Source organism: Mustelus asterias, chromosome 14 (assembly GCF_964213995.1).
Source record: "Mustelus asterias chromosome 14, sMusAst1.hap1.1, whole genome shotgun sequence".
NCBI classification, from domain to species: Eukaryota; Metazoa; Chordata; class Chondrichthyes; order Carcharhiniformes; family Triakidae; genus Mustelus; species Mustelus asterias.
In genome coordinates, this window is record NC_135814.1 from 31,781,880 (window position 1) to 31,801,012 (window position 19,133).

The 19,133-nt window shown below is 43.1% G+C and overlaps 1 protein-coding gene across 1 annotated transcript in view; it reads left to right on the forward strand.

Moving 5' to 3' along the window:
• Positions 1 to 1,025: 1,025 nt before the first annotated feature.
• Positions 1,026 to 19,133, forward strand: part of LOC144504132 (lactase/phlorizin hydrolase-like) — a 58,229-nt gene continuing 40,121 nt past the window's right edge. Inside the window, exons 1-4 of the mRNA XM_078229307.1 lie at positions 1,026 to 1,683; positions 10,706 to 10,791; positions 12,890 to 12,946; positions 13,493 to 13,564. Coding sequence (XP_078085433.1) covers positions 1,026 to 1,683; positions 10,706 to 10,791; positions 12,890 to 12,946; positions 13,493 to 13,564 — 873 coding nt within the window. The remainder of the gene's footprint in view (positions 1,684 to 10,705; positions 10,792 to 12,889; positions 12,947 to 13,492; positions 13,565 to 19,133) is intronic.

Here is a 19,133-nt window from a genome sequence, read left to right on the forward strand (position 1 = left end):
ACCCGCTAATCCCTCTAACCTACACACCCCAGGACTCTAAGGGGCAATTTTTTAACCTGGCCAATCAACCTAACCCGCACATCTTTGGACTGGGAATTGAAATTGAAAAACAATGTTTCTCTTTAGTTATGTTGCTTATGGTAGATCACCTGTGACATTCCTCACAGTGCATTAACGATTTTATAAGAACAAGAATGTCAAAGTAGCAGCATTGTGAGTAGCCCTTGAATATGGGAGGGGACTATTATCTGACAGGTCAAGTAGCGTAAGGTTTTGCAGCAGTGGGAAGGGCTGAGAAGATTGAGGTTTGAAACTACCCTTCAAAGTTTCAAGGGTAACTTTCAAATAACCAAGCCAAACATCCCTCCCTACCTTGCATTCACCTGTTATTTTTATCCTGACTTCCTGCAATTCCAATTTTTCTTTCCAATATTGTTCCAGCAACAGTTTGGTAAATTGACTCAATTATGGTAAATGTACCACACTGTATTAAAGTCCCAGGTTTAATATTCTGTCTATATGGCCAAATCATCGAAATCAATCAGGGGAACAATAGGAACTCTCTGTACTTAAGCGAGGAGAAAATCAATCACACTTGTCTTCCGTTTCTGACCACTGTAGCAATCCAAGCTGGAGAGTGCAAAAACAACTTCATGCTGTGTTTGATTTTCCCTCTGCCCACTTTTAAATGGCCTGTTGTTAATCATTGTCAAGGCTCACAAGAAAAATAGCCATCATTGTGAAGTATTGGAGATGAGCAAACATCTGTCGGGTGATAGCCCAGTGTAAATCAGCCCCTTCAGGAGAGAAGGAGAACACATTGGGAAAGAAAACATTTGCTCATCTTATTTTTCAGTTAAGTAATATTGATGATCTGGAATTTGATTACATGATGAGTGTTGTAAACTATATAATTTAGATTGGCAGTCCCTTAACAGTTGAGCAGTCATATAATAACTAATTTAGATACAGCTTTTTATTAGATATAAAGACTCGAACCTTGCTCACCACACGAGATCTTTAAAATGGAGCTACATAGCAGTAGTCTCCTCTTCATATTTTTCACAGGTTTGTCTGTTACAGACATAAAATTACCATCTGACTTTATGATAATTGCTGGTCCCTTAACAAATGTACTGGTGAAGACTTTAGCAGAAGGTGAAGATAAAGGCCAGAAAATCAACTTCAGTGTGGAAGAAGAGGCACAATACTTTTGCCAGGACCCTCTTCCAAGGCATCTAAAAGATCATCTTTCCATTCTACATAGGAAAGGAGCTTCCCATTACAAAGTGATCCTTCCTTGGACTAGTATTCTGCCTGACGGGACAACTGAGAAGGTAGATCATAACCAGATAAGATGCTATTCAAATCTCCTAAATGAAATAATAATTGCAAATCTCAAGCCTTTAGTAGTTCTACATGACAATGACATCCCTCAAGAACTGATAGCAAAATATGGTGACTGGGAGAATGGGGCACTTGTTGATTCATTTGTCAGCTATGCCCGGTTTGCCTTTACAACCTTTGGAGAAAACGTTGAAACCTGGATAACATTTGATGATCCTTTGAAGACAATAACATCCAAACACAAGCTGCAGCACAGTGGACCTTCAGCAATCAAGAATATAATTCATGCCCATGAAAAGGCTTACCAAATTTATCACAATGACATGCTACACAAAGGTAAGGATTTTTAAGTAAGCATTAGAACTAATATTTCTGCTTTCTGCATGAAATAGAAAATGCATAGAATGTAAGCTTTCAATTAGACCATTTGCTAGCTTATAAATAATGTATTGAAGAGCTATTAAAACCAAACTCTACACCATCCACTACTTAATCAGTCCTACATCCATCAATCTAGAGATCCACTGTTGCAAAGAAGAACAATACAGCACAGGAACAGGCCCTTCGGCCCTCCAAGCCCGCGCCGCTCCCCGGTCCAGGATTGAATCCTGAATCCAGGATCCCCGCCCAATTTTCCAGCCTATCTACTTACCAATATCCTATCCACCGAGCTGTCCCTCACAGCTACGATGCTTTGTTCATCACAACCTATTAACTCACCCCCACCCCCCCATTCCAGACCATGTGATCTCCAGGGAGAGGCGAAAACCCAGAGTGAAAACCCCAGGGCCAATATGGGGAAAAAAAATCTGGGAAATTCCTCTCCGACCCCCTGAGGCGATCGAAACGAGTCCAGGAGATCACAATGGCCCTGATCGGAAAATGCTTCCCAACCCTAGTCATTTCCACTTTCACGAACACCATATGAATTCCCTGCCCCCGAGACAGGTTCCCAACTATCCGCAGTCTCGCTCTGTACTGGCACCAGCAAGATGATCATAGAATGAAGCCTTGAAACGAGAAACAAGGAACAATTAGCCCGCGCCGCTCCCTGGTCCAAACTAGACCACTCTTTTGTATCCCTCCATTCCCACTCCGTTCATATAGCTGTCTAGATAAGTCTTAAACGTTCCCAGTGTGTCCGCCTCCACCACCTTGCCCGGCAACACATTCCAGGCCCCCACGACCCTCTGTGTGAAATATGTCCTTCTGATATCTGTGTTAAACCTCCCCCCCTTCACCTTGAACCTATGACCCCTCGTGAACGTCACCATCGACCCGGAGAAAAGCTTCCCACCGTTCACCCTATCTATGCCTTTCATAATTTTATACACCTCTATTAAGTCTCCCCTCATCCTCCGTCTTTCCAAGGAGAACAACCCCAGTTTCCCCAATCTCTCCTCATAACCAAGCCCCTCCATACCAGGCAACATCCTGGTAAACCTCCTCTGTACTCTCTCCAAAGCCTCCACGTCCTTCTGGTAGTGTGGCGACCAGAACTGGACGCAGTATTCCAAATGCGGCCGAACCAACGTTCTATACATCTGCAACATCAGACTCCAACTCTTATACTCTATGCCCCGTCCTATAAAGGCAAGCATGCCCATATGCCTTCTTCACCACCTTCTCCACCTGTGACGTCACCTTCAAAGATCTGTGGACTTGCACACCCAGGTCCCTCTGCGTCTCTACACCCTTTATGGTTCTTCCATTTATCGTGTAGCTCCTCCCTACATTATTCCCACCAAAATGCATCACTTCGCATTTATCAGGATTGAACTCCATCTGCCATTTCCTTGCCCAAATTTCCAGCCTATCTATATCCTTCTGTAGCCTCTGACAATGTTCCTCACTATCTGCAAGTCCTGCCAGTTTTGTGTCGTCCGCAAACTTACTGATCACCCCAGTTACTCCTTCTTCCAGATCATTTATATAAATCACAAACAGCAGAGGTCCCAATACAGAGCCCTGCGGTACACCACTAGTCACAGGCCTCCAGCCGGAAAAAGACCCTTCCACTACCACCCTCTGTCTTCTATGACCAAGCCAGTTCTCCACCCATCTAGCCACCTCCCCCTTTATCCCATGGGATCCAACCTTTTTCACTAGCCTACCATGAGGGACTTTGTCTCATGTTTCCAGAATTTTCTGCTTTTATTTCAGACTTCCATCATCCACATTATTCTGCTTTTCAACCAATAAACTCTTGTTGATTTTATCAACTTCAATTCCTGGCTTAGATGACTGTCTGTACGGAGTCTGCACATTCTCCCCATGTCTGCGTGGGTTTCCTCCGGGTGCTCCCATTTCCTCCCATAGTCCGAAAGATGTGCTGGTTAGGTGCATTGGCCTTGATAAACTCTCCCTCAGTGTACCCAAACAAGCGCCAGAGTGTGGCAACCAGTGGATTTTCACAATAACTTCATTGGAGTGTTAATGTAAGCCTATTTGTGAAACTAATAAACTTTAAACTTTATCCACCTTTTACTCTAAACCGTGTACACGAGCTGCAGTGAGTAGTATTCACAATATGCACTTGGTAATCTGACAAAACTTCTCTGTTAGCGCCTCCCCAAGGACAAGGACAACAGGTGCATGAAAAAACCATCACTTCTTCAGTTCACCTTGGATACGCACATCATCCTGACTTGTTCATATATTATTTATTGTTACTGGGTCAAAATCCTGGAATTCCTAACCTAAAAGTATTGCAATAGCGCCTTCACCACACAGACTGCAGCAGTTAAAGGAGTCACCACCATATTCTAAGAATGGGCAATTGCAGTAAAGTTTGAGGTGACTCGTGGCTTCAACAATGAGTGATTTATTATTGATATAATACAAAAACAAGATAAGGGTCTGACAGAACTAATATACAAGTCTACTCCCTTCTCCTCCCTGGCTCCACCTGAGGTTCCTCCCTGTCCCAGGACTCACACCCTTGCTCCCGATTGGCTCGGCTTCCCACGCAGCCTCACCATAGAGTCCAGCCTGATCATGTGGCCTTCAAAGGATCTCCCTTTAAAGGGGCCACTTCACCACAGCAATAAATGCTGCCCTTGATGGGAATGGATCCTAAGAATGAAGGAAAAAACAGATATCTGAGACAATTCTACAGTGTTTTAAAAATCTTGGTTGCTCCAGGGATCAGTACGGGGCATCCGCAGCGTCACATTTACATCAACCATTTGGATTTAGAAATGCAATTTAAATAAGCCAAACTTACAGCTGATACAAAGCTAGGAGAGGCCATTTATATTGAGAAGGAAGATCAAAGTGCCAACTATGTTGAACAAAGTATGTAAGTGAGAAAAATGATTGCAGATGAAGTTTTGTATGGATAAGTGTAAGAAAAATAGATAATATATGAACTTCTCAGCAGTGTCAAGGTCAGGGTATATTGAAAATCTAGGACACAAAACAGTCATTGGGGGGCATTCATCACTCAACTCTTTCACCGGGCCTGCAAGTTGCCTTGTGTCTTTTTCGCACTTAGTGTGAATATCGAGAGCTTTTACATGAAGGCGAGTTGTACCTGAGCTTTCAAACATCCAGGACCCAACGGTAAAAGGCTGCTTCTGAATTGGTTCAAAATGTGGTAGCAAAATTTTACTTTTTAATATTCATGGGATGTGGGCTTGACAATGTGGTGATTAACTGCCTTCTTGAACCACTGCAGTCCAAATGGTGTAGCTATGGCCAAGTGCAGTTAGATAGGGAGGGGATTTTGACCCAGTGACAAATGATAGTATGGCAATATACTTCCAAATCAGGATGGTGTGTGACCTGGAGGGGAACTCGGAGGTAGTGGTGATCCCATGTGTCTGCTGTCCTTGCCCTTCCAGGCACTAGAGGTTGTGGGTTTGGAAGGTATGGCCAAATGAGACTTGGTGAGTTGTTGCAGTCCATTTTGTTGATGGTACATACTGCTGCCAGTGTGTGCTGCTGGAGGGAATGAATGTTTAAGGTGGAGGCTGCTTTGTCCTGGTTGCCATCAAGATTCTGGAGCACTGATAGAGATGCGTTCATCCAGACAGGTGGATAGTGTTCCATCACACTCCTAACTTGTGCACTGTAGATGGTGGACAGGCTGTAGGGAGTCAGGAGGCCTTGGGCTTCTCCTGATGCCTTCTTTCACCATTTTGCCTGCACCATTTTGTCAGTCCTCCTGCCTCTCAGCCTGTCCCAAAAGGGCTGGTAAAACTCAGCCCTGGAGTGGGGCTGGAACCCTCAGAACGAAGAGTGCTACCAACTGAGCCAAGCTAACACTACAAGATCAGGGTGCTTTTCACAAAGAATGATCAATGCATGGATTGAAATTTTGAGTAATGCAACCTTGGAATCATATAAAGGAAAAAAAGATAAAATCAACAAGAGTTTATTGGTTGAAAAGCAGAATAATGTGGATGATGGAAGTCTGAAATAAAAGCAGAAAATTCTGGAAACAGTCAGCAGATTAAGTGGCACTTGTGGAGAGAGAAACAGAGGCAACATTTCACGTTAATAAATGGTGAGTATTTGAAGAGTGATTTACTAAAGAGAGAGCAAAGTGTTAATGTCACATTAGGAACTCAAGGCACTGTTGCTAAGTTTACAGATGATACAAAGATATGTAGAGGGACGGGTAGTATTGAGGAAGCGGGGGGGGCTGCAGAAGGACTTGGACAGGCTAGGAGAGTGGACAAAGAAGTGGCAGATAGAATACAATGTGGAAAATGTGAGGTTATGCACTTTGGAAGGAGGAATGGAGGAACAGACTATTTTCTAAATGGGGAAATGCTTAGTAAATCAGAAACACAAAGAGACTTGGGAATCATTGTTCAAAATTCTCTTAAGGTTAACGTGCAGGTTCAGTCGGCAATTAGGAAGACAAATGCAATGTTAGCATTCAAATCAAGAGGGCTAGAATACAAGAGCAGGGATGTACTTCTGAGGCTGTATAAGGCTCTGGTCAGACCCCATTTGGAGTATTGTGAGCAGTTTTGGGCCCCGTATTTAAGGAAGGATGTGCTGGCCTTGGAAAGGGTCCAGAGGAGGTTCACAAGAATGATCTCTGGAATGAAGAGTTTGTCATTTGAGGAACGGTTGAGGACTCTGGGTCTGTACTTGTTGGAGTTTAGAAAGATGAGGGGGATCTTATTGAAACTTACAGGATACTGCGAGGCCTGGATGGAGTGGATGTGGAGAGGATATTTCCACTAGTAGGAAAAACTAGAACCAGAGGGTACAACCTCAGACTAAAGGGACGATCCTTTAAACAGAGATGAGGAGGAATTTCTTCAGCCAGAGACTGGTGAATCTGTGGAACTCTTTGCCGCAGAAGGTTGTGGAGGCCAGGTCATTGAGTGTCTTTAAGACAGAGATAGATAGGTTCTTGATTAATAAGGGGATCAGGGGTTATGGGGAAAAGGCAGGAGAATGAGGATGAGAAAAATATCAGCCATGATTGGATGGTGGAGCAGACTCAATGGGCCGAGTGGCCTAATTCTGCTCCTATGTCTTATGGTCTTATGGTCTTACATTGTGCCTCAACTGGTGCAAAATTAATCTTTCCTTAAGACTACTTTAGAATGCATCATTATTGAACACAGAATTATGGTCAGCAAAAGATTCTAATGTCTCTCTAACTCATTGTTAGAATTTGAGATTTGTCCAATTATGTTAATTTTTCAGCTTCAATCGCCTGACAACAATTCCCATAAGTTGAGCATTCCCACAAAATCTGAAAGTTGTGACTTTCACTTGTCACTACACTGCCCTGAAAATTAATCCCATCACTGCTATGTTGCTTACTGGAAGTTACACTGGATCCCTACTATGTACTCCGTCTCTTCAAAAGCAGAAAGCATATACACTAACCTAGCTTTGTAAAAGCTAAAATAATGAATTAAATGCCTTTGTAAATAAATACCCCATAGAGATATCAGGTAGAAGATGTAACACAAATAGGATTTGAAATATGTGCTCTTAGTGTCTCGGAAGTAGCCAAATACTGCTATAGCTTTGCTTAAATGTTTCATCCCAGGAAACTATTCTTATTGTTAACAGATTAGCCTTATCTTGTCCATTGTTAAATAAAATTCAGTCTCAATCTGCCCTTTCAGTAAAATGTTTCACATGGAATGCAAAACTCAAACATTTTTGGAGTTCTATCTGAACTTGCATCAAGAACCTTGGCTGTATTATTCCTTAGAAGACAAGATTTCCCATTCATTGTGATCAATGCAATATGTGACAGCATTGCACATTTCAAAATATACATGAATTAAGGGAAAAAGTACTTCAGATGGTGAAATGTTAGAACCAACTAAAATGGATTTACAATCGTTGCTAGTCAAAGGGTTCTTTAAGAAGAATCCATGAAATGATAATAAAAGGTAAAAGCACTTTGGGCATGTTTTCATAAACACATTTCCAGAGTCTGCGTTGTGAGCACCGTAATACATGGTGACAACCTCTTTCACATTAGTTCACAATGATTAAAAGTACGCAACCTAATAAACAGATCAAATTAAACTTAAGATTCAACATTTTTATTATTCTTAACAAAGCAAATGAAATACATATAGATTTATAAAATTTTCTTCCCCTCTTCCCCTTTGCCATTCTCAACTTGAAGATTGAGAAAGAAGTTAAAGAAGAACAGGGCAGGTTAAATTAGTCCAGACACAAGAGGAAGTGTTGTCCCAGCTACATGAGGTGGAATCATTGGGTGGGAGCCGTGCTGGGGAATTTTACTGATGGTTTCGGACAGGATTTCATAGAATCATAGAATCAAACAGTGCAGAAGGAAGCCATTCAGCCCATCGAGTCTGCACCGACCACAATCCCACCCAGGTCATATCCCTTTAACCCCATGCATTTATCCTGCTCGTCCCCCTGACACTAAGGGACAATTTAGCATGGCCAATGAACCTAACCCGCACACCTTTGGACTGTGGGAGGAAACCAGAACACCCGGAGGAAACCCACGCAGACACGGGGAGAACATGCAGACTCCACACAGACAGTGACCCGAGGCCAGAATTGAACCAGGGTCCCTGGTGCTGTGAGGCAGCAGTGCTAACCACTGTGCCAACGTGCCGCCCTATATTTCAATATTCAAATTCCAGCTAAATGCTGACGGTCTCTCAGCTGCGGCCCAGGATGATCTTATTCAGAGAGGGTTGCGGGGAGGGAAGGGAAGGCAGTCTCTGAGGCCCCTGGGGTTAGGGGGTTTCCCCCTCTATCAATATAGAATTTCTTGGGCCTACTGGGGCAGGCTGCAGGAGCTCAGCACTGCCTTCCTCCGCAGCGGCCCCCATTCCCGAGGCCTTTTAGACTGCTAGTATCTGATTGGGCCGGCGGTTCTGGGAGATGGGGAGCAACCACCCTCTGCCCGTAAAATCAGTTATGGGGGGAGGATGTCCTGCCAGCCAGCTGTGTGTGTTCACATTTCCAGCTACTGCTGCTGGGGCACTGGGGAAACTGCAGGGCCTTTGATCCAGTTGTGATTTAAATTATACACAGTCAAAACGATTAACAGGTAGGTGGCATGGACTCCATGCAATGATTCCTAACATTGTCAGTTCATGATTAAAGGCACAACTCGGGTGATTTCAAATCCTTGATTTCGGTGAATGCTAGGAAATCCTGTGGAAATTTCAGAATGACAGAAATGCAAACAAGTGTAAAATCCTTCATGAAATTCAATCCGGGTTCATAGAACATAGAACATAGAACATAGAACAGTACAGCACAGAACAGGCCCTTCGGCCCACGATGTTGTGCCGACCTTCATCTGAAACCAAGATCAAGCTATCCCACTCCCTACCATCCTGGTGTGCTCCATGTGCCTATCCAATAACCGCTTAAATGTTCCTAAAGTGTCTGACTCCACTATCACTGCAGGCAGTCCTTTCCACACCCCAACCACTCTCTGCGTGAAGAACCTACCTCTGATATCCTTCCTATATCTCCCACCATGAACCCTATAGTTATGCCCCCTCGTAATAGCTCCATCCACCCGAGGAAATAGTCTTTGAACGTTCACTCGATCTATCCCCTTCATCATTTTATAAACCTCTATTAAGTCTCCCCTCAATCTCCTCCGCTCCAGAGAGAACAGCCCCAGCTCCCTCAACCTTTCCTCATAAGACCGACACTCCAAACCAGGCAGCATCCTGGTAAATCTCCTCTGCACTCTTTCCAGCGCTTCCACATCCTTCTTATAGTGAGGTGACCAGAACTGCACGCAATATTTCAAATGCGGTCTCACCAAGGTCCTGTACAGTTGCAGCATAACCCCACGGCTCTTAAACTCCAACCCCCTGTTAATAAAAGCTAACACACTATATGCCTTCTTCACAGCTCTATCCACTTGAGTGGCAACCTTTAGAGATCTGTGGATATGGACCCCAAGATCTCTCTGTTCCTCCACAGTCTTCAGAACCCTACCTTTGACCCTGTAATCCACATTTAAATTAGTCCTACCAAAATGAATCACCTCACATTTATCAGGGTTAAACTCCATTTGCCATTTTTCAGCCCAGCTTTGCATCCTATCTATGTCTCTTTGCAGCCTACAACACCCCTCCACCTCATCCACTACTCCACCAATCTTGGTGTCATCAGCAAATTTACTGATCCACCCTTCAGCCCCCTCCTCTAAGTCATTAATAAAAATCACAAAGAGCAGAGGACCAAGCACCGATCCCTGCGGCACTCCGCTAGCAACCTGCCTCCAGTCCGAAAATTTTCCATCCACCACCACCCTCTGTCTTCGATCAGACAGCCAGTTACCTATCCAATCGGCCAACTTTCCCTCTATCCCACACCTCCTTACTTTCATCATAAGCCGACCATGGGGGACCTTATCAAACGCCTTACTAAAATCCATGTATATGACATCAACCGCCCTACCTTCATCAACACACCTAGTTACCTCCTCAAAAAATTCTATCAAATTTGTGAGGCACGATTTGCCCTTCACAAATCCGTGCTGACTATCCCGGATTAATCCGCATCTTTCTAAATGGTCGTAAATCCCATCCCTAAGGACCTTTTCCATCAATTTACCAACCACCGAAGTCAGACTAACCGGTCTATAATTACCAGGGTCATTTCTATTCCCTTTCTTAAACAGAGGAACAACATTTGCCACTCTCCAGTCCTCTGGCACCATCCCCGTGGACAGCGAGGACCCAAAGATCAAAGCCAAAGGCTCTGCAATCTCATCCCTCGCCTCCCAAAGAATCCTAGGATACATTTCATCAGGCCCAGGGGACTTATCGACCTTCAGTTTATTCAAAACTGCCAATACATCCTCCCTCCGAACATCTATTTCCTCCATTCATTGTTGTTATTTTTTTGTTTACAGGAGGAAGATTATCTATTGTTTTGAACATTAATGATGTGATTTCTACAGATGTTATGCTCCAGCCATTGCAGCAAGTTATCAATGAGGTGAATTGACAAGCCTGAAAACCTCATCCCTTTCAAGCTGCAGCTACCAAAATCTATCTGTATCACCGTCCATCTGTCAATGTCTTCCTATTCCCAGTGACTTGACTTGGTTTGAAATTACACTATGTGAGGATCAGTCCAAGAGCGCTCATTTTCACTTAGGATAATTTCATCGCCAATATTGAAAGAAAGCATAAAATAAGCAGCACATTCTTTGTGTAAACATAAGAGCTGCTCCCTGTCTGGCCTTAGGTCTGAGGCTAGCTGGAGGAGGTAACGGTCAGTGGGGAGAGCCCAGCAGGTCTCTGCTTGGGTCTCAGGCGGGATGGGGGGGCATCTCCTTCAAGAACCTCCTTTCCTATCAAGCCTACGTCACCAAGGTATGCATCCCACAGTTGCTCTCTCCTCCTGGACTCTCTGTCAAGACCCCTAACCCACACTCCCAATCAACTCCCCACAGGCCCCACCACCTCTCCCCAATGCGACAACCTCACACTTAACTCATCCTGGGCTCCAGGACCTACTTTTGTCCTAGCCACCATGGAGTCATAGAATGCTACAGTGCAGAAGGAGGCCATTCGGGCCATGGAATCTGCACCGACCACAATCCCACCCAGGCCCTATCCCCATAACCCCATACCTAGCTAGTTCCCCTGACACTAAGGGGCAATTTAGCATGGCCAATCCATCTAACCCGCACATCTTTGGGCTGTGGGAGAAAACCAGAGCACCTGGAGGAAACCCACGGAGAGAATGCGCAAACTCCACACAGTGACCAAGCCGGGAATCGAACCCGGGACGCTGGCTCTGTGAAGCAGTAGTGCTAACCCCTCTGCCACCGTGCCACCATGAGATTGGCTGGCAGCTCTCTGAGGTGAGATTTCCACCCAAGTGAGTATTAAATGCCTGTGATCAGTGGGAATCTTTGGGTGGTGGGGTGGGAAACTACCCCTCGGAAAATCCTGCCCTTGTATCTGTGTTCATTAGGATGTCTCACAACACCAGGTTAAAGTCCAACAGGTTTATTTGGTAGCAAATAAACCTGTTGGACTTTAACCTGGTGTTGTGAGACTTCTTACTGTGTTCACCCCAGTCCAACGCCGGCATCTCCACTTCATTAGGATGTGTCATGACAGTGCTGCAATTGGAAGATTAGTCAGAAATTCCTATTATTGTTATATCTTGTGATTACAAAATTGATAGAGGCAAGCCAATTGGACCTTGACTTTTACTCAGTGAGCTATCTCGGTGTTGGCTTTAATGAAAGTACCTGTTAAAAATGAATACACAACCAAGGAGTTGTTGAGATAGATAGCATAGATACATTTAAAGGAAAGCTAGGCAAACATGTGAAAGGCAATGAATTAGAAGGAAATGCTGATGGGGTTAGATGTGGGAGGAGACTCAGTTGTTGCATAAATATCAACATCTGTTGGGCCTTACGTTTCTGTGCTGTAAATAGATTATAATTTATTTTTATTGTACAGTATGTTATCTATAGTAGTCAGTTTCTTAATAAATTAAAGAAGAATCAAAAACTTGCCATTTGTACCAAAGAAAAGTAAGAGCCTCCTTGAAGGCCGGCAAGTGTGATTAGCAGCAATTTGCAATGGTGATTAATCTGATCTGGAGCTGGGGTAGGTTTTGTGGATGAGCTAACTTCCAGTGCAATGTTTTAAAACTGTTGCATACGATTGTGGGAACTTGAAATGCACCAAGTATAATTTGCACTTATTCTTTCGTGCTGGTTTGACAAATTGCGTTTGGGGGAGAAAGAAACAGCACAACTCTGTGGAAACTGCCACCCTGTATCTAGAAAATCTTGAAGTAGAGTGGTAGTGAAGGGAGAGTCGATAATAGAATGATACATAGACTATGCATGATGCAGGCTAGTTCAACCAAATGATACATAGACTATGCATGATGCAGGCTAGTTCAACCAAATGGCCTTTGCTTGCCCTGCGCCTTATTATGATTTTTGCCTTCTAACCATTTAGAATGAGATTTAAAAATGTATATGTGAGCTGTTGAAAGAACAAAGTACATTTTAGAAGTTGGACAATTCCTTATTTTATAAAATACTGTTTTCTATTTACAGGAAATGGTGGACTTGATTGCAGTAACTGTGCCATACGATTTTGTGCCAAATCATAAGGTGAGGTGTAGAGTGTTATCCAGTACTAAAACTTAGTTAAGATTTATAATTGAATATTTACTTACAAGTACAATAACCTTCTCAGGTAAACCTTAATTGGGGATATATTTCTACTCACAAATACTTGGATGTTCACAAAGATATAAATAATGATTTTTGCCTTTAATTCTCTGAATGACACACTTTCTCCTATGGTTAATTATGTAGGGTGCCCCATATTGTTGGCAGTCACAGCAGTCATCAGTGTTGTTCCACTAACCCAATTAACTGATTGCGTGCTTCTGTGGATGGCATTGGCCTTGATAGTTTTTCTATTCTTCACAATGAAGCTCAATCAATTGAGCATTGCTCTCAATCCTCTGACAGTGACTTATCCAAAGACTGATGAGATACATGTTAAAAACATTGAAAAACTATAAATCACAATTGGAAGAACATTTTCTTTTTTTTTTACTACATTTTCAGCGAATGGATATCACACAGCCTTAGCAATTGGTAATTTTGTATCTCTGAGTCAATGCTGATCAGGAATCTTTGTTCTTTCAGCTTGGCTCCTTGGGAAATGAAGTCTCAAAAGCAAATGAAGATTCTTTACAGGAAAAGCTGACAAAAATAAAGGTACAGTTGAAGTAAAATATATACAAAGAAACGCAAACGTTCTTCTGTTTTTAAGTGCTGAAATAATCAGAAACATTGCACTTTTTCATATTGAATTGTTAATTTGCTAAGAGAATTATAGGTTATTATTAGAATCTTATTGCGTAGAAGGGGGGCATGCAGCCTCCGTGACTGTGCTTTGAAAGAGTTGTCCAATTTAGCTTCCTTCCCATAACCCTGCAAATTAGTTCTCTTCAGAACAATTGCCATTTGAAAGCTCCTATTGAATCTTTTCCCAACATTTTTTCAGGTAGTGTGTTCCAGATCATAACAAGCCTTTGTGTGATTTAATTTCTCATTTCCCTTCTAGATCTTATGTCAATTATTTTAAATAATATGATCTTTGATTATGAACCTATTCACCAGAGGAAACAGTTTCTCTCCCTTGCTCTGTCAAAACCCCTCAATTTTGAATACATCTATTAGGTCTCCTCTTAACCCTCTTTGCTCTATAGGGACAGCAATCCCAGCCTTTCAAATTGTTCTCACGTATTTGAAGTCCTTCATCCTTGGCATCGTCCTGGTAAATTTCCTTTGCATCTTCTCCAAGACCTTGGTATTCTTCCTAAGCTGTGGTGCCAGGAATTGTATGCAATACTCTAATCTAACCAGTGATTTGTAAAATTTTAACATGATGACTGGAATTCTACAGCCCCACCCACCATGGGAATCGGAGCGGGCGAGGGGTGGACCATGGGATGGTCTGTTGACCTCGGGTGGGATTTTATGGTTTTGTGTCGAGCAAGGCCGTAAAATCCCGCCCGATGACTTATTTGTTTTTGTACTCAACACCCCGATGTACAAAGCCATGAATCCCATTCACTTTCTTAACCGCCTTGTCAGCTTGCTCTGGCACCTTCAAGAATTTGTGAATGTGCATCTCCAGGTCCCTCTGCTCTTTCATACCCCTCAAATAGCACCGTTTAGATTATATCGTATCCCTGTGTTGTTCTTCCCAATGTGAATCACCAGACATTTAGCTGCATTAAATTGCATCTGATGTGCCCCTAACCATTTCCCAGTCTGATTATGCCCTTCTGAAGTCTGCAACTATCCTCGCAGCAAAGGCAATGGCATCATGGTATTGTCACTGAACTAGTAATCCAGACACCCAGGCGGTAAAATTTAAATTCAATTTTTTAAAACTCTGGAATTAAAAGTCTATTGATAACTAAGAAGCCATTGTCTGTTGTCATAAAAACCCATCTAATGTCTTTTAGGGAAGGAAATCTGGCGTCCTTATCTGGTCTGGCCTGCAACATGGTTTACTCTTAAGTGCCCTCTGAAATGACCTAGCAAGCCACTCCGTTCAAGGACAATTAGGATGGACAATAAATTCTGGCTGAGCTCACATCCCATAAATGAATGAAAAACTTACCATGCTGGCAAGTTTTATATCATCTGCAAACTCCCTCGTCCCTATACTAATGTCCAAGTCATTTGATCTCAATACTGACCTCTTGTGGAGCCCACTGTATATTTCTGTATATTTCATAAACCTGTTGGACTTTAACCTGGTGTTGTGAGACTTCTTACTGTATTTCTGTCCAGCCAGAAAAACATCAGTTCATTGCTACTCTCTGCATCCAATTTCCCTTCGCCAATTTCATACCTAAGTTACCACCATCTTTTTTATGCCATGTGCATCTATTTTCTGAGAAGTTTGTTTTGTGTTACTTTATCAGCTGCCTTTGAAAGTTCATCTACTGCAATAGCTTTATCAGTGCATAGTTACCTCATCAAAGCCCTCAATCAGGTGAGTCAGACATGATTTGTCTTTGACAAATCATTGCTGGCTGTTGCTTTTTAAACACAGTAAGAAGTTTAACAACACCAGGTTAAAGTCCAACAGGTTTATTTGGTAGCAAAAGCCACACAAGCTTTCGGAGCTGCAAGCTCCTTCTTCAGGTGAGTGGGGATTCTGTTCACAAACAGAGCATATAAAGACACAAACTCAATTTACATGAATAATGGTTGGAATGCGAATACTTACAACTAATCAAGTCTTTAAGAAACAAAACAATGTGAGTGGAGAGAGCATCAAGACAGGCTAAAAAGATGTGTATTGTCTCCAGACAAGACAGCCAGTGAAACTCTGTGGGGGTTACAAATAGTGTGCCATGAACCCAATATCCCGGTTGAGGCCATCCTCGTGTGTGCGGAACTTGGCTATCAGTTTCTGCTCAGCGACTCTGCGCCGTCGTGTGTCGCGAAGGCCGCCTTGGAGAACGCTTACCCGAATATCAGAGGCCGAATGCCCGTGACCGCTGAAGTGCTCCCCAACAGGAAGAGAACAGTCTTGCCTGGTGATTGTCGAGCGGTGTTCATTCATCCGTTGTCGCAGCGTCTGCATAGTTTCCCCAATGTACCATGCCTCGGGACATCCTTTCTTGCAGCGTATCAGGTAGACAACGTTGGCCGAGTTGCAAGAGTATGTACCGTGTACCTGGTGGATGGTGTTCTCACGTGAGATGATGGCATCTGTGTCGATGATCCGGCACGTCTTGCAGAGGTTGCTGTGGCAGGGTTGTGTGGCTTTTTAATCCAGCTTCAAGTGAGAATTACATTTGTCCAACAGTTGCATCAATCTACATTCAAATGAACACAACGACAATCATTATAGTGTAGAGTAACAGCTGGAATGTTAACTGCAGTTTTTTTTGTAATAGACAAAGTGAAATTTGACAGTAACTCCAGGTTAAAAAAAACACACATGGTTAGAGATTTGTTCAAATGGCATCATCTTACAGCAATATTATTGAGATTCATGTCAATGCCTCCAAAGACATACAGCACGACTGGCTGTGACTGTGGATGGCACGGTGGCACAGTGGTTAGCACTGCTGCCTCACAGCGCCAGGAACCTGGATTCGATTCCTGGCTTAAGTCACTGTCTGTGTGGAGTCTGCACATACGCCCTGTATCTGTGTGGGTTCCCTTCAGGTGTTCCGGTTTCCTCCCACAGTCTGAAGGATATGCTGGTTAGGTGCATTGGCCAAGCTAAATTATCCCTCAGTGTACCTGAACAGATGCCGGAGTGTGGTGGCTAGGGGAATTTCACAGTAACTTCATTGCAGTGTTAATGTAAGCCTACTTGTGACACTAATAAATAAACCTTAAAACTTTTGTGCAACCAGCCATTGCTTATGTAGTTTTTTTCATTGATATCATTGAAAAATCCCCCGTGAGCAGTGCAGGTAATTGTCCGTAAAGCTGCCTATCCTGGGGTCTCTATGAAATCTGCATAGCGCCACTTTACAGCAGCTCTACGTCAACAAATGTTTAGCCCATAGTTCTTACTCATTTCCATCTTGGCATTAACAGATTGGTACATGTAAATTTCCATCTTACAGACTCTGGAGTCCTGGGCACTGGTGAGAGATGAAGTCAGTGGGCAGGTGTAACAGTTAACAATGGTCTCTAGTAGTTTTCCCAACACTGAAGTTAGACTGATTGGCCTGGGGTCGTCACCAGGGGCTTGATTTTAAGACGCTATTGGGGTTGGGATCAGAGGCCAGCGGGTGCCAGCCTGCATGCTGTTTCCATGGCTCCGCCTGACCTCCAGGCCATTGTTTTGGTGGCTGGATGGAAGCAGCAGGTAACTATCACACTCCCCTTAAAATGATGTTTTTAAAAAAAATTTGAACTTCCAATGAGTAGCTGAAAGGATATGCAAAATTTCGCATTTTAAGACTCCTTATTATGACAGGACAAAACTCATTATTGATGAAGCGCCCTTTTTAGAGGCAACTTGTACTTTAAGCCACAGAGCAAAACTTGTCCTTCTTTCCTTTCAGCACAACTGGAAAAGCAGACCCCACAGATATACTTTATTCTGTCCTTTAAAAGTAGACATTCATTCAATTAGAATCAGCCCAAAGCCATCTTAGAACCTTCAGGTTTACTTCTGGTTTCTCCCCCTCTTTTTCAGCCTGCTAACATGTCATCTCAGAACTGTTTTTTAAAGTGAGATTTTTCACCATCCCAAACGCTGGAACGTTCTTCCTCAAATGCAAACTTAGGTGCCAGTTTTGTGTGAACTCCTCACAAATTTCCAATCCAAGCATGAGCTCCCATTTGAATTTCTGTACAGCGAACCACAGAGACTTTGACTGCTAGCTGCTCGCGCTCTCGCTCCCGGGCTCTGGCTGACTAACCTGCCGTTATTCAGTGATATTTGGGGAAAGCCTGTAGCCCAATATCAAAGTGGCTTCCTTTGCACCCTTCTCGGCTCAAAGTCCATCACCATGGCAATGTGAATCACATGGGCCTTGTATCCGGATAGAAGCACTGATTGGCTGTCCTCGAGATCTTTGAACTAAATGGACAAAGCACACCTCGGGGTTCAAGAAGTCAACCCACCAACACCTTCTGAAGGGCAGCTAAGGATGGGCAATAATGCTGGCCTAGCCAGCGATATCCACATCCCATAAAAACGATGAATTAGACAAAAAACAATTTCTTACGTGCTCAATATTTTCTGGGACATTGGGGACTCACAGTGTGTCCACTGTTAGCATATACGCTGCTGCTGTTGTCTCCAAATATGTCCCCATTGCACCTGCTTCCCAGTAAAACAATGCAAACCCCCATTAATCTCTAACAATCACACCATCCAGGCTTGCTGTCAGGCAGACTTCAGAACAGGTCACATGACGCCCTTAAATTTACCCCAAATTAAAAAAACAGACCCAAAACATCACAATCTGAAAACCTCATCGTGTAACCATCAGTTGCCCTCTTAGCTCTGTTATTGTGGGTTTGTCCCATGATTCATTGACTTCTTACTCTTCAAGAGATCTTGCTGGAGGCAATAATCTTTTGTTCAAAATACCTTCATTTTCATCACTGACTATTTTCAAGATTGTAGAACATCAGGACATCTCTACAGCTATTCTTTGAGGTATTTCTCTCTCATCATCTCTCAGTGAGTGACAGCACTATATCATATCTCCTTACGCAGATGTTCAGTAGATTTCATTAGAGTTAACCTGTTACCCTACACCATCGCTAGTAGGGTAGCTTCTAGATACCTTAGTGAAGATGCAATTAGCAGTTAGTTATAAAGTCATGGGTTAATTAAGAACAACAAGCATAAATTTCTAAAAAAAAAACAAATTGGGCGGGATTTTCCAGCCACACTTGCCCCAAAACAGGAAAATCCCACCTGAGGTCAATGGGCCTTTCCATGGTCTGTCCCTTGCCCGCTACGAATTTCACGGCGGGCAAAACGGGAAAATTCACCCCCATTGTATTTGTCAACTTTAATAGAGCATTTTGAGCGAATGGCAATGTTTATTAGTGAAGGAAATGTCGGGTATGTTGTACATTTGGATTTTCAAAAATGTTTGCTAACGTTTCTGCAAAGGTGCTTATCAATAAATGACAAAGGGTCTTGTAAACAGTGCTGAAGGCTAATACGGTCTTTTTCTCTTGACAATATTTGGGTCGAGGTTCACCATTCATCATTTTCTGGATCCTCTCAGGAATGCAGTGTACACATCATCAGCTCTGACTGTTGGTTCAGAAA